The 15646-nt window shown below is 47.2% G+C and overlaps 1 protein-coding gene across 3 annotated transcripts; it reads left to right on the forward strand.

Moving 5' to 3' along the window:
* The first annotated feature begins 544 nt into the window (after positions 1-544).
* Positions 545-14908, forward strand: LOC118575985 (E3 ubiquitin-protein ligase TRIM39). 3 transcript variants are annotated; one of them, XM_036176357.1, is made up of 7 exons: positions 545-1094; positions 3502-3961; positions 5644-5739; positions 10176-10406; positions 11885-11907; positions 12335-12450; positions 12987-14908. In XM_036176357.1, the coding sequence occupies exons 2-7, from the start codon at positions 3509-3511 to the stop codon at positions 13532-13534; spliced, it is 1467 nt and encodes a 488-aa protein (XP_036032250.1). In that variant the 5' UTR covers positions 545-1094; positions 3502-3508; the 3' UTR covers positions 13535-14908. The 3 variants fall into 3 exon arrangements, with proteins under 3 accessions (XP_036032250.1, XP_036032251.1, XP_036032252.1); XM_036176358.1 differs by having other exon boundaries at positions 12961-13039; XM_036176359.1 differs by lacking the exon at positions 12335-12450 and having other exon boundaries at positions 12987-13080.
* Positions 14909-15646: the final 738 nt, after the last annotated feature.

Below are 15646 nucleotides of genomic sequence, written 5' to 3' on the forward strand. Positions count from 1 at the left end.
TATTCCCCACAGCAGAGGGACAAGCTACCTATGCTGCTGCTGGTGTAAATATGCATCCTAGTACCACCTCCTCCTGAGGACATCTGTACCATCAGACTTGCCCTCCCCATCAATTCACTCCCTTCCACAAAATCTTCATCATCACAGATTTGTGACACTCCCAAACACTGGGAGGCTATAGTGCAAGCCTCGAGCCCATCCACAAGCTCTATCCGCTCTCCCGGGGAGACGCAAGCCAAAGACCTCACAGAGAAAGAAACTGGCTGTGCTTCTCAGCCAGTGCTTACTGAACACTGGATTTGGTCCGCCCCGCATGCAAGACTCTGAGGACGGATGCGCGAGCAGCAAAGCTCCGGACCAGCCCAGTTCCCCGACACTCCAGCCGGGGAAAGCACTTCGTGAACGCTAGCCAACCAGAGGACAGGAATAAGGCGCACCTCCACCTGCAGCCAAGATAACTCACCTACTCCTTCACCATTAAAATGCTAAACCTCAGCCAGTCGGAAGTGACGTGCCAGCAGAGCCTCTCAGGTCAGCCACGTAATCTGCCACCGCCGCCTTAAACAGCCACCCTATGCCCAAACTGACCCAGAGACCGGGAAAGTGAGGCCCAAAGCCTATAGCCCGTAGTCGCCCGGGCCTCTGCGGCGGCCAGGCCCACCGGGGAGCAGCCTGAGCCCCCGCCAGCCAGGTGACAGGGCGGCTGTGCCCGGCTTTGCCCGCCGAGACGCGCTGCGGGCCATGGGCTTCGGCATGCCGCCAGGCGCATGCGCGGCCCTCCGTCTCCGGAGGACTACTCCGGTCACCTGTGCGCCAGCACCTCAGCCACCTGGCGCGGCGGGCTCCCGCTCGCCCATCGCTGGCCGCGCAGGCCCTCACCTCCGGCCCTCGGCCGCCACCCGCGGCAGGCCCGGCTAGGCCCGGGCGCTGCGGCTGGGCGCCGCGCGGCTGTCTTCCCACGAGCCGCGGCGCGGCTTCCGCTTCCGGCGAGTATTGTGTGTCGCGCCGCGGGGCGGGGGTGAGGGGAGGAGGAAGGAGGGAGGCAGTGCTCCGGCGGCTCCGCGCCCGGCACTCCGGGACCCGGAGCCGGGAAGGTAGGTGCTGCGCCGCCGCCGCGCGGGGTCTAGAGCCCGCCCCTGCCAGCCGGCTGCTCACGCCACGGCCTTACGCCCGGCGAGCGCGTCAGCTGCCCGGCGCGTAACCACAGCTGCCTCCGCCCGCCTCGGGCCCGGAGGACGTTTGCCGCCCCGGCGACGTCAGCGCGTCCGGCGTTGCTTGGCTACCCCGCCGTTCCCCTGTCCCGCTGCCTCTGGTCTCCCCGGGTGAAACTGACGCAGTCGCCGCAGGTCTGGACTGCGACCCGGCAGCGGGCATCCCACCTGCACGTCACGCCTCTCCCTCACTTAGACACGCATCCCTTGCTGCTCCCTGCCAACCACGACGTGTGCCCCCTCACTCTGGTCCTCAAGCTCCGGATATGGCCGGGGAAGATGGAGACAGGGTGGGACAGAGCTGTGGCCAGTGCTCAAGAGAGGTTCCTAAGGTGGTACCCAACAGTGATAAAAGACAAAACGAGGACGCCTCTGAAGTTAGTACTTCTACGGAGAACAGAGTAACGCAGAGTAACGCAGAGAGAGGAAGGACCAAGCCGGGGGAGCACACGGCCATACTCGGGCTGCCCTCTCCATCATCAGCCGCTCCAAATCCTCACTAACTCTGAGCCCCTTTCTCTCTCTTTCTCTCTCTCTCTCTCTCTCTCTCTCTCTCTCTCTCTCTCTCTCTCTCTCTCTCTCTCTCTCTCCCGGTTTTTCGAGACAGGGCTTCTCTGTGTAGCTTTGGTGCCCCATTCCTGGATCTCTCTCTCTGTAGACCAGGTTGCCCTTGAACTCACAGAGATCCACCTGCCTCTGCCTCCCGAGTGCTGGGATTAAAGGCGTGCGCCACCACCGCCCGGCTCCATTTCTCTTTCTTGCCACTTAGATACATCCTGGCCTCTTAAGTGTGTATATAATTCAATTCATTAAGATGAGGATGCTATCTAAAGTCTGTAAGATTGGAGAGGGGGCAGAGTCACTAGTCCAAATTAGATTCTAATGATTAGAGAAGAAATCATCCAACTGAACTTACCCGGACCTGAATTTCTTCTCTCCATTTTCAGGAGATAAGTTACCACTCCTACTTAAAACGTTTCCATTTGTACCACCAGTAGACAGTAATAACCATTGCCACCCCGATTCATTACATGACCACTTTTCTGTCGGTGTGTAGGCCTACCAGCTATCCATCCTTTGTTCCAGTCCCTTTCTGGGGCAAAAAGGAAGTGGGGTTATGGGACCAGAGAAGTTGACTTATGTATTGACTATTTAAGGATGAAGTGGGGACCAGCCTTGTGTTCAGTAGATCTCTCTGGTGTATTTGCAAGTCTGAGGCAGTACCTAAGAGAGCTTTGATTGCTTGCCTCTTTCCATTTACTTATTTGTTCATTGAGATAAGGTGGTCACATTTAATCCATGTTGGCCTCAAGCTTGCTGCATAACTGAGGCTGGCCTTGAATTCCTGACACTCTTGCCTTCACCTCCCTGGTACAGGGATTATAAGCATGTGCCACCATACCTGGAAAATTTCCTTTTAATTCCTAGTCAGTGCACTGAATATCTGAGGAATTAGTTATCAGTAGCGACTTTGAGAGACTAAATTTACCGATGAATGTTTAGAATGTACTTGACAGCTCTCTTCAAAAAGTTATTGCCCTCTGCTCAATCGTATTCTCTTAGAGTTAAAGTATGTTTGTTGCGTTGCAGCCGTTTGAATATCACACAAATAGAAATGAGATGCACGAGAGAAGCATCTAGAAGAGAGCTTTCTTCCTTTCGGCTAGGAGGAATGGAGGAAAGGAGGAATGACTTCACATTTCCCTGGAAAGAGTTTATTGCTGTAGTATAATTCACTCAGTGTGTTACCCCTTTAAAAATTGGAGTAGCAGACAATCAAGGTTAAGCCCTAATAATAATACTAAAACTTCTATGTGTTATAAGTTGTTTTTTTATGTAGATGCAGTGCTTATATATAAAGTTCTTTTTAAAAAATAATAGTAATAATGAGTTCCTCCTGGAACTCACTATGTAGCCCAGGTTGGCCTCCAGCTGATGATGATCCCCTGCCTTGACCTCAGAAATGTTGGGGTTCTGGGTTTGAGCCATCACGCCAGGCTCCTTTTCATCTATTAGAAAAATACATCAAATTAGAGTTAAAGGAAGCTTCTATTTGTATTGAGAAAACAGAGGTGAAAGAGACGCTAGGGACTGCTTTTGTTTGCTGAATTGGAAAAAAGTATATTGGCTAGAAGTCACAGATACTGTAAGTAGAGCAACAGGTGAATACTGAAGAGATGGGAAAATACCAAGGTGGGGCTAAATGGGAGCTAATGTCAGGATAGGAGTGCAAAAATACAAAAAGTAATCCTCCACTAACATTTTTATTTTCTCTCTCCCTGTCTCCAAGTTAAATAATGGCAGAGACAAGCCTGTTGGAGGCTGGAGCCTCTGCAGCCTCCACAGCTGCTGCTCTGGAGAACCTGCAGGTGGAGGCAAGTTGTTCTGTGTGCCTGGAGTATCTGAAGGAGCCGGTTATCATTGAATGTGGGCACAACTTCTGCAAAGCGTGCATCACCCGCTGGTGGGAGGACCTGGAGCGGGACTTCCCTTGCCCTGTCTGTCGGAAGACATCGCGGTACCGGAGTCTCCGGCCGAACCGACAACTAGGCAGTATGGTGGAAATCGCCAAGCAGCTGCAGACAGTCAAGCGGAAGATCAGGGATGAGAGCCTCTGCTCCCAGCACCATGAGGCCCTCAGCCTCTTCTGCTACGAAGACCAGGAGGCTGTCTGTTTGATTTGTGCAATTTCCCATACCCACCGGGCCCATACCGTAGTGCCACTGGACGATGCTACCCAGGAATACAAGGTGGGCAACTAGACACATGCCAGTGTGGAGAAGGAGAACACATACTGTCTGAGTAGAGGGGTTTCGGCTCCCTAGGCAAGGCTCTCTCTGTTCCTCTATATTCCCCTCAGAAGTATATACGTGGGTATTTAGTACTTCAGGTCGGCTGTCCTTCACAAGAATAGTGAATAGTACCCAAAAATTTCTGTGACTTAGTGCAATACAATTGAGTCTTCAGAGTATTGGTATGTATAGTTTTGGGATATATCAGATTTTAAATAAATGAGTGAAACCACATAAGGATCTGAAAAATAGTTTGGAAGAACTGAAAAATAGTTTGATGTCTTCATTTATGCCTGTTTACTCAGGACATTTTGGTTTTTTGTTTTGTTTCGTTTGTTTTCTCATTTGTTGGAAACTGCTAACGTCACTTTAGACTGATCTCCAGCAGACTAAGCTGAACCAGTCTGTGTCTTCTTATAATGGGTAGCATGACATTTAACATTTAAATTGCTAGTAATAAAAATAAAAAATGGTACTGTCTAGAATTTTCATTCATTCTGCTTAATTAACAAAATTTTGAAAAATATTTAAGGTAACTTACAGTCAAGTTTTATTTTGTTTATGAGTTGGTTAGATGGAATGGAAGCACAGGTAGAAAAGGGTATCAAGACAGGCTTGGTGATACACACTGTAATCCCAACACTCAAGGTGGAGGCAGAAGGACGGGGGCTGAGGGCCATTCAGGACCACATGTTTGAAGCCAGGCCAGGCTGCTGGAGACCTTACCATGAAACAACAACAATGGAGAAAGGATATTGAGGTATAAAAGGAAGCTTCTGGCTAGAGGAGGGTGTGGCCTGATAAGAGACTGCTCTTAGTGTACACCCTGCATGGATTCTCAGCACCACCAGAACAAACCAAAAACAAAACAGATAACTTCCAATCTGATAGGCAGTTGTCCATAAGAAAACAGAGTGGAGCTGGGCGGTGGCACACGCCTTTAATCCCAGCACTTGGGGGGCAGAGGCAGGCAGATCTCTGTGAGTTCAAGGCCAGCTGGTCTACAGAGTGAGTTCCAGAACAGCTAGGACTGTGTTACACAGAGAAACCCTGTCTCAAAAAAGAAAAAAAGAAAAGAAAGTAGAGTGGTAAAGGAAAGGATTGGCACCAGCTAGACTACTAGACCCAGGAAAGTCATGTGTGCCACAAACATGTTGGGGCCAAACTGATGGCAGGGAAAAGGGGATCTGTAAAAGGTCCAGTTCTAGGCAAGGAAGGGAGTTAGACCAAGAAGTGATGAGAGAGTAGAAATTACGTGATTAGGGGGTGAAAAATGGGCCTTAGTGGTAGAGCATTTGCCTAGCATGCTTGAGGCCCTGGTTTTGATCCTAAGTACTTCAAAGGAAGAATAATCAGGGCTGTAGAAATGACTTAGCAGTTAAGAGCATGTACCAGTCTGGCAGATCACCTGAGTTTGGTTCCTAGATGGCTGGTCACCGCTGCCTGTAACTTCAGTTCCAAGGGATCTGATGCCCTCTGCTGGCAGCCATGGGCACTGTCATACACATATGTCATACACTCAGACAGACACATACACATAACCATGACTAAAAATAATCTTTGACAACAACAAAAGGAATAATAAATAGGTTAAACTCTAACTCCAAATGTCTCCTCTCCTACTTGCTCCCAACCCTCAGGAAAAACTGCAGAAGTGCCTGGACCCCCTGGAGCAGAAGTTGCAGGAGATCAGCTGCTGCAAAGCCTCTGAAGAAAAGAAGCCAGGAGAGCTCAAGGTAGAACAGCAATCTGTTTGCTTCACAGCTTGGCTGGGTGTTTGTCTATGAGCAAATCAACAACACTATGTGATCTACCAGTTAATTGGAAAACTGCTATGCTATTCTCTCAAAATGAGGTTTCATTAGGTTTAGCATTAAACACTCTACTTAAATTACTTATCGTAAGTTAAGTACTGAGAAGAGGGGGCTGGTGAAATGGCTGTGCAAGCATCAAGACTTGAAGCCCACATGAAGGTAGAAAAATAAAAATGAATCCACAGAGTTGACATCTGACTTCCACACTGCAGCCCCTGTTTTCACATACTCTTGTGTGCATGCACACATTATACATCCAATAATAAATGCTTCTTATGTAAACAGACAAAAATCTTACCTCTGCTAAGTTCAGGGAGTTCTCCTCCTCCCACCCCCAAGCAAGGAAAGAGGATCTCCTAAGAATGCAGGGATGGGAGCTTCTTAGGAGGGGTTGGAGGAAAGAGAACTTGGAGAGGTCACAGGGGAGAGAGGGAAGAGCTGAGTAAGAGTCCCAGGACTGTTCAGTGACCTTTTGTTTCCTTATGTGTTTTTAATTATTTTTTTTATTTTATGTGTATGGGTGTTTTGCCTATGTGTATGCTTGGGCACCATGTGCCTGCCTGGTGCCCAAGGAGGCCAGAAGAGGGCATCAGATCCCCAGAACTGGAGTTGCCAATGGTTGCAAGTGCCATGGGTGCTGGGAATTGAACTCAGGTCCTCTGGAAGAACAAACAGCCAGTGCTCTTTAACTCTCCAGCCCACATTTTTGTTTGTTTGTTTGTTTGTTTGTTTGTGAGAGTCTCACCATATATAGCCTTGGCTAGCCTAGAACTCACTATGTAGACCAAGTTGGCTTCAAACTCACAAAGGTCCACCTGCATCTGCCTCCCAGGTTCTAGGAATAAAGGTGAGCACCATATCATTTGGCTTAGAACTACATCCTTACAATTAAGTTATCTAAGGTAATGTTGATTCATTCCCAGAATTCCTTTCCCTTCTTCAGCCTTTACCCATGGAGTTCTTGGTAAAATACCTTAACCAAAAGTAACTGAAGGATGAAAAGTTTTATGTTAGATTGCAGTTCCAGAGGGAAAAAGTCTATAATGGCAGGGAAGGTGGTGTATAGCAGCAGGAACAGGAAGCTGGAAAATCAGATTTTCCAACCATACACAGGAAGTAGGGTAAGGCTGTAAACTCTCAAAGCCTGCCCCCAATGACATACTTCCTCCAACAAAGCTCCACCTCCAAAAATTTCCATAACCTTTGCAAAGATCCCAAGGACTACCATCTGGACACAGTGTTCAAATATGAACCTATGGTGGGTATCTCTCCTTTAAACCATGATAATATTTGAGCCGAAGTATAGTTGTTGTCTTTAATTATAAATTTTCAGTTAGTGGTCTTTAAAACTGCAATTCAGGGGCTGGAGAGGTGGCTCAGAGGTTAAGAGCACTAACTGCTCTTCCAGAGGTCCTGAGTTCAATTCCCAGCAACCATATGGTGACTCACAGCCATCTGTAATGAGACCTGGTGCCCTCTTCTGGTTGGTCATACATGCTGTATACATAATAAATAAATAAATCTTAAAAAAAAAAAAAAAAAAAAAAAAAAAGCTGCAATTCAGCTAGGCAGTGGTGGCACATGCCTTTAATCCCAGGCCCCACCCCCACACCCCCGCAGGCAGAAGCAGGCAGATCACTGTGAGTTTGAGCCTAGCCTGGTCCAAAAAGTGAGTTCCAGGACAGCTGGGTCTACACAGAGAAACCCTGCCGTGAAAAAACAACAAAACTACAATTCAGAACATTCCTGTTATGACCGTCTGAATTTGTCCCCCTCCACCCTTCCCCTTACTTCCCTGTCACCTCAACCCCCAGAACTGGACTCAGTAACCCCTTTAAACAGTTTGTAGGGGATGGGGAGATGGCTCTGTGGTAATAAACACACACATAATCCCAATACTCAGGAGACCAAGACCGGAGGATTGCAAGTGAAGACAGCCAGGACTACAGTAAGACCCTGTTAAAAACAAAATAAAATAAAAATTTAAAAAGTGTGTAAGAACTGAGGGTGTGGTATCAGTTTACCAACACACCTAGAATCACAGAGGAGGCTAGGGCAGTGATATCAGAAGTTTAGAGCCAGCACAGGCCAGCCTGGGCAACGTAGTAATATTCTATCTCCTGAGTGGGCATGGAGTTTATAATTAGCTCTGCCGAAATCAAAACTTTTAAAGAAAAAGTTCAGATACCATAACCTACTTACATAATTTTAAAGAGACTGTCATATCTAGTAACATCATAGAGTGATTTTTTTGTTTTGTTTTGCTTTTGTTTTTGTCTTGTGATAGAATTTCACTATGTAATTGGGGCTGGCCTTGAACTCATAGAGCTCTGTCTGCCTCTGACTCCTGAGTACTGAGGTTAAAGGCATGCCCAGCTAGAATATATGCTTGCACCTGTATGTGATGTTATCAAGTGAAATAAATACAGGCTCATTCTGAAATAGAGGTGAGTCAACTCCTCAAGCAGCTTGGTGACATGGTAAAGTCTACGAAAAGCAGAATATAGTATTCTTTTTTAAGATTTATTTTTGTGTATATGTGTGCACAAACACCTGTGTACACATCCTCTCAAAGACCAGAAGAGGACAAATCAGATCCCCTGAAACTAGAGTTATAGGTAGTTTTGAGCTACCCAATGCGAGTGCTGGGAACCAAGCTCAGGTCCTCTGGAAGAGAAGCAAGCATTCTTAACCACTGAGTCATCTCTCTGGCTCCCAAAAGATAGTCCTCACGAGTATAATTCGGCACATCTGCTTCTAACACCACACACATTGAGAATTTGTATCCAGGACAGAGGTGAGAATGCATCCTCTTCATTGTCCACCTGAGAAAGCAACAAACGGCTCTGTGACAAAAGCTAGTCTGTTGTCTGCTAAGAGTAGCTTCAGAACAGGACTGCCATCCCGATGAGGCCCACAGGCTCTTATTTATATCCTGACCATTCTTCAGACTGAGCACTGACTCTCTGTCCCTGTCCACTTTTTTCAGAGCCCCATCTCTGTTTCTCTTTTGAGTTGATGCCTCCCTGTCAGTCACAAGGACGTGAGACTCCTTCCCTGAGAAGGTCACTTACAGGAAGGCATAGAGGGAGGATGTGCTGATAACCCTCAGAAAGTGGTATGAATGCTGTTTGAGTCCTGTACTCTCAAACTTCAAGGATGTTTGTTAGAAGTAAAAGTATGTGCTGCTATCAAGAGCATCTTTCAAATTTTAAGCAACCAATTTACCAAAAAATATCTGGAACATGATCCTGGGATGGGAAATACTTATTCTCTACCAACACAAAAACCAACTGTCACCTCCCTCAAAGGAGATAAGAATTTATTCTGGAGCCAAATATGAGAGACTATGGCCTTGAAATATGATCTAGGCTACCCCAAATTCCATGTTTCAACTTAGAAACAGTTTCATGAAGTTTTTATAAAACAGAACGAAGAAAGCCGTAAAGTAAGGCACTTTGCAAGGACATTGGTGGAAACATTGAATAGGTAGTTATAGCAAGGTAGAGAGACCTCAGCTATAGACCTCGGGTGCTGGGGGTTTATTATATTAATAATTGTTTTATCTGCTAATCACAGGGTGTTAGGTCCGGCACGGAGGTGGCACAGAAGAGGCTATTTAGGAGGCTAAAGAGAGCCTGCAGCAGTCCAACCTCTCTCCACATCACTGCTGTTCTAGTCAGGTTAGCCTTTGCAGACACAGCTTCTTCCCAGGAATTCTCAATCCCATCAGAAATGACTTAAACTGTTTAACATGTTCAGAGCGGGTATGCTGGCACATACCTCTGGGAGCTGAGGCAGGAGGATCCCAAGTTCAAGGCCAGCTTGTGCTTTGTTACAAGTCCCTGTTTGGAAAAAAACAAACAGAAACAGCAACCAAAACAAGTTAAGCCCTGAAGTCTAAGTATGGACTTTGCACCAACTCATTAAATTTACTGATTCTGATAGTTTCTTATTTGTTCTATGGTTTTTATCAAGTTACTATGCCACAGTTATTAATGATGGAAATCTTTGTACTTTAACAGACTGTAGCAGCCAAACATCAGAGTAGAAAATAGCAAAAATATCTCTGGTATCCATAACAGTGGATATCATCACATCATTGAGTCCCTGAACCTTGAATGTACTCTATTAAAATATGAAAGGTTAATTTAGGTTTAAAAAATCAAGTATTCCACTGATTTGCACTAGCAAGTCATCAGTTGGGGACTTGCGGGTGACAGTATGCCTTACAAGAAGGGAAGCAAGGATGCCACTGTCATCTCCCCGGTGACCAGGAAGTCTGTAGAGAGCCTGGTGGGTCTGGGAGAGACTCCCTCGTGCCTCCTGGTCCTGACAGCGTCCTCCCTTGTTCTCAGAGGCTAGTGGAGAGCCGCAGGCAGCAGATCTTGGAGGAGTTTGAAGAGCTCCACAGGCTACTGGATGAGGAACAGCGGATACTCCTCTCACGGCTGGAGGGAGAGGAGCAGGACATTCTACAGAGGCTTCGAGAAAATGCTGCTCACCTCGGGGACAGGCGCCGGGACCTGGCCCACTTAGCTGCTGAGGTGGAGGGCAAGTGCCTACAGTCTGGCTTCGAGATGCTCAAGGTTCGGCTTTGCTCCTGTGTGCTCCCTCGGGTCAGATGCAGTCTAGCTTTGTGCAGACCGTCCTGGCAGTCAGAGGTGTACCCTCTCTTACTCTGCTTCCCTAAGCCCAGATTTCTCTTCCAGATGTGTGCAAAGAATCTTTTTCTAGAATGGAGTACCTCAGATTTCCACCATCCCCTTCAAAAAACTTTTATATCCTTATGTCTTTTCAGAAATTATATGCTTGGGGCTAGTGAGATGGCTCAGTGGTTAAGAGCACTGCATCCCTTGGAGGGACCCAGGTTTAGTTCTCAGCCCTGCATGGCAGCAGACAGCACTCTGACTGCATCTCCAGGGGTTCCAGTGCCCTCTTCTGGCCTCTGTGGGCACTGCTTGCACATGGTGCACATACGTACACACGCAAGACACTCAGACACATGAGATGATTTTTTTTGTTTTGTTTTGTTTTTTTGTTTTTTTTTTTGTTTTCCAAGACAGGGTTTCTCTGTGTAGCTTTGTGCCTTTCCTGGAACTCACTTCTTAGCCCAGGCTGGCCTCAAACTCACAGAGATCTGCCTGGCTCTGCTTCCCAAGTGCTGGGATTAAAGGTGTGCACCACCATCGCCCGGCTTGATAAAATTTTAAGTGTATGTAGTTTGTACCCCCCAAAAAGATAATCTTTTTCAGAAGACAGAAGTCCATTCTACTTAGTGATAAACTATAAATTCATATTCTTATAAATGCAGTTACCCTTACTTTCCAGTCCTAGAACTTAACTTACCTAGTGCTCAAGCAGGGGGATGAAGCATAATTTAAACGATACTCACAGTATGTGTAAGTAGTAAAGAGTACATTGCTACCTCTACAACGTCGGATGCCGTCTATCTTAGGCAGATGCATGGTGATGACAAGGCTATAGGAAGCATATTATCTCGAATTAAGATTACTGACATTTGAGTCAGTATCACTGCACACTTATGTGTACATTTTATGTCACTTGGTATTTATCCCTTTGTCTTGCATTTGTGTGTGCTCTGCTAACTGCATTAAACTTGAAATTCTGCAGGGTGAGATTCGTTGTGTGTGTCATCTGAATCCCAAACAGTCTCAAATCAGGATTGATATAAATTTGTTTTTAATTGTCTGTACTGATCCTCAGTGATGCTGAGGTGTGTGGTTGGAATTTGGGGGACAAAGAGCAGGCACAACTTCTGTGCCTTGCAGGGAGCCTCCAGTGTCTTTGGGGAAGAAAGACAAATGTACAGGAAACCATTTGGAAAAGATATTATCAAGATTTGTTATGACCAACAGTTGAAATTGAGCATTCCCTGAGAGACACGGACTTAGGTCCACTTAGGTCCATCTGAAGCACATCCCTTGCACTGGGACCCTCAGTTTGCCCGGTGCCTAGCTTGATCTAGAACTTTGGGGAGGTAGGAGAACCTTCATGACCCATGAATTCTAGGACCAATCTTACTTTCTTTTCTCTTTTCCTCTAGGATGTGAAAAGTACCCTGGAAAAGTAAGTGACTCTGTCTCTCTGAGTTAGGTCTTGGCTTAGAGGCTACAGTTTAGTAATGACTTGGAAGAAGTAAGAAAGGGAAAGTCATGCAGTGTCTGAGTGAGATATGGAGATGGATGAGCCATTAGGAGTGATATCAGGTCGTGTTTGGTCAGAGCAGTGATAATGGGGAGCCAGATTCTGCTTGTGCCTATGGGTAGAGCTGTGTTCAAACAAGAGGGCAGAAGGGTTGGGAGCACAGGAATCCAGTAGTGGAGGGGTGATTGTCCATTTGCATGAAATGTAAGAATATTCCAAGAAGTCCTGAGGCTCACTCTCAAGATACAGACCTGTCAAGGGGACCACTAGATGACACCACTTACATATTCAGTTGGCTGGAGCTCCCCCTGACCCTCTTCTGGCTTTCTTTATCTCCCATCCCTCCTAGATGTGAGAAGGTGAAGACCATGGAGGTGACTTCAGTATCTATAGAGCTGGAAAAGAACTTCAGCAATTTTCCCCGGCAGTACTTTGCCCTCAGGAAAATCCTTAAACAGCTAATTGGTGAGTTGTTCCCAAAAGGAAACTGGCATAGGGCATGCAAAGGAGTGGAAGGTTAAGATCCTTCCAGTGGGCTCCATTTTTCTCATGCCCACCCTAACTGCCCCATCACCAGCTTTCAGTCTCACCTTAAATCATAGAGTTCAGAGAAGAAGCCTTAGGTGTCATCTGCTCTAAATAGGGACGTAGAAATGTTAAAGGATTCCTGGCTCACGCCATCTTAGCCAGGAAAGTGAAAGGGAACATGATTAATGTTTATGAGGGAAAGCAGTCACAAAGCAGGACTGTTACAGGATTCAAGTCCGTGCTTACCCTACAGCTCACTTGATCTGGATCCTTCTTTCTGGCCCTCCAGCAGACAGTGCCTTTCATTTTTCCATACAGCAAAAGCAAGCATGACTTGAGAAGGTTAACCAGCCCACAGTGTTCTGGGGACCTTTCAGGGGCCAGGCTTTGCACAGGCAGGCTAGGAAAGTGAGGCAGGGATCTTTAGCCATTCCCATCCTCATCTAGCTCCCCACTCTGGCTTCTCCCGCCAGCGGATGTGACTCTGGACCCTGAGACGGCTCATCCTAACCTCGTCCTGTCAGAGGATCGGAAGAGTGTCAAGTTTGTGGAGACAAGACTCCGAGACCTCCCTGACACACCACAGCGTTTCACTTTCTACCCTTGTGTCTTGGCTACTGAAGGCTTCACCTCAGGTCGACACTACTGGGAGGTGGAGGTGGGCGACAAGACCCACTGGGCAGTGGGAGTGTGCCGGGACTCTGTGAGCAGAAAGGGCGAGCTGACTCCACTCCCTGAGACTGGCTACTGGCGTGTGCGGCTGTGGAACGGGGACAAATATGCAGCCACCACCACACCTTTTACCCCTTTGCACATGAAGGTGAAACCTAAGCGGGTGGGCATATTCCTAGACTACGAGGCTGGCACACTGTCTTTTTACAACGTCACAGACCGCTCACACATCTACACCTTCACTGATACTTTTACTGAAAAACTTTGGCCGCTCTTCTACCCCGGGATCCGGGCTGGTCGGAAGAATGCTGCACCACTTACCATCAGGCCCCCAACAGATTGGGAGTGACAAGACATGGAGATGAATTGGGGTGAGGCAGGGTCAAGAGTGATGGGCCTTCCTTACTGTGACCTGCTGGAGTGTCTTGGTGTCTGCGTGGTTCCAGTCCTGAGCCATCTCGAGAAGCCACCTGGTCTCTGGGATGGTTTGTGTGGAGGAGTAAAGACAGGACTGGGCTGTGTGACCGAGCACAGATGAGTGCCCTGCTCACTGTAGTAGGAGAGCAGGCTCCCAGGGGATTGTAGTCTCTGGTGGCCAGCAGGCGTCCTATTGCACAAGGACAGGCTGGGAAAGAAAAGGCTTTTCTAAGAACAAAGTCTATATGGAAGGGTCTTAGCTTTGCTTAAAATGCAGGAAATAGAAGCCTTTAAGAGGCTTCTATGGCTCAGAATAGCCTTGTTCCCTGGGGGGCGCGTGGGGACCTGGGGACGCACCTCTGCATTGGAAAGATGAGTAGCAGTTGCTGTCTGTCAGGAGTCTGGAAGTTGAGAGGCTTTTTTGAGGGCAGAGGTTGGACGTTAAAGTTAGGAGGAGGATCAGGGGCGAGGCTAAAGGAATGTTACTAGAAACGAATGAAGAAGAGGGGGATTTCTTTCTTTGGTTTTCTCTTTTTAGGGTAATGTTACCATTACCCATAAGATTAGCCAGCGGTTGGAATTTGGGGAAAAGGAACGGGTAGGCAGAAAGGAGAACCCAGGTCTCAAAGACGGTTGTTCCTGTTCCCTGCAGTTGGTCGTCTCCAAGAAGTAGGCTCACCTTTCTCCCCTCTGGAGGTGAGATGGAAACAATCCTGCAAGACACACATCTGCCCTTCCACTGTCTTCCCGAGGGAACTGGGAGAGGAGTCGGATAGTAGAGAAAAGATAATGGTGTGTCCAAAGCCCTGGCCTTAAAGAATGCTAAAAAGTAGTTATTCCCAAGTTGTCTGCCTTGTCCTCTGGCTCAGGTGTCCAAGCCAGAAAGGAAGGGAGGTAACAGAGTCTTTCTCACCCAGTGAGAACAGGGTAGAAGAGGGTGGTTTGTGTAGCAAAGGGCCAGATAGACAGCTTAGCTTCTATTAACATCCTTCACCCTTGGACATCCCCCTTAAAGGTTCAGAGAATGTAAATTATTTTAAGTTAGGCCAAAATAAACAACCCATAGGGTACATAAATTGTCACAAAAGGTAATGTGATGCATGCCAAACCAAACAACCTGGATTATCTGCTGTGTGGGTAATCTTCGTCCAAGACTGAGACGAGACGCTGCATTGAGGGCATTTCAGTTCCTCCTACCACCTCAACAGGACGCTGTCCACTCTCCTCGTACCTTTGTGCCTTGACTGTGGTTCTTTGTGGCAAGATAATTTGGTTGATCAAAATATGGAACAAAGGATCCACTGATGTGATCTCTGAGTTGTGTGGTAATTTGGCAGTAGCCTTACGTGAAAATCACTGGGTATGAAAAATATATGTCCTTAATGGCGGTTTGGGTGGGCCTAGGAATCTACATTTTAACACACTCCTCTCTTTTGACCCTGAAGGCCCTTACAAAACACCATCCAGGGTAAGTTTCAGCTAATCACCTTAGTCTGAGCTGGAAGCCTGGTATTCCACCCATCCTGGCAGAAGCCCGGAGACAGGAAGAGATCTCTGCCTCCCCTGACTTGTACTGATGTCCCCAACTCTGGACTGAGCTCGAATCCCTCTGCTTCTGACTTTGGATGCTTTAGCCATTTAGTGGGTGTGGTTACTAATGGTTAGCAGGGAGACAGGCTATACTATTGACAGGTCTCTGTGCCGTAGAAATGCTCATGTGGCCAGCACTGTAAAAGCAAGTGTCTTTGTTAGGAAGTGGGAGAAAGCTAGGAGCTCTTTCTGGAGGATGTTTTGTCCTGTTTCCTTATTTCCTCCCTCATGATGCGATCTTTCCCACTTTCAGCCTCACGGGCACCAATAGTTTTTTTTATTTTGAGTCAGGGTCTGGCAATGTGGACCATTCTAACCTGTATGTAATTCATGGCAGTTCTACCTCAACCTCCTGAGTGCTGGGATAACAGGAATATAACGCGAAGCTAGACATTGCCTGTTGTATTGTGTTAACGTCGGTCCATACATGTTCCAGACATCTGTCTCCACTAGC

The sequence above is a fragment of the Onychomys torridus genome, unplaced genomic scaffold, assembly GCF_903995425.1.
Source record: "Onychomys torridus unplaced genomic scaffold, mOncTor1.1, whole genome shotgun sequence".
Taxonomy (NCBI): Eukaryota; Metazoa; Chordata; class Mammalia; order Rodentia; family Cricetidae; genus Onychomys; species Onychomys torridus.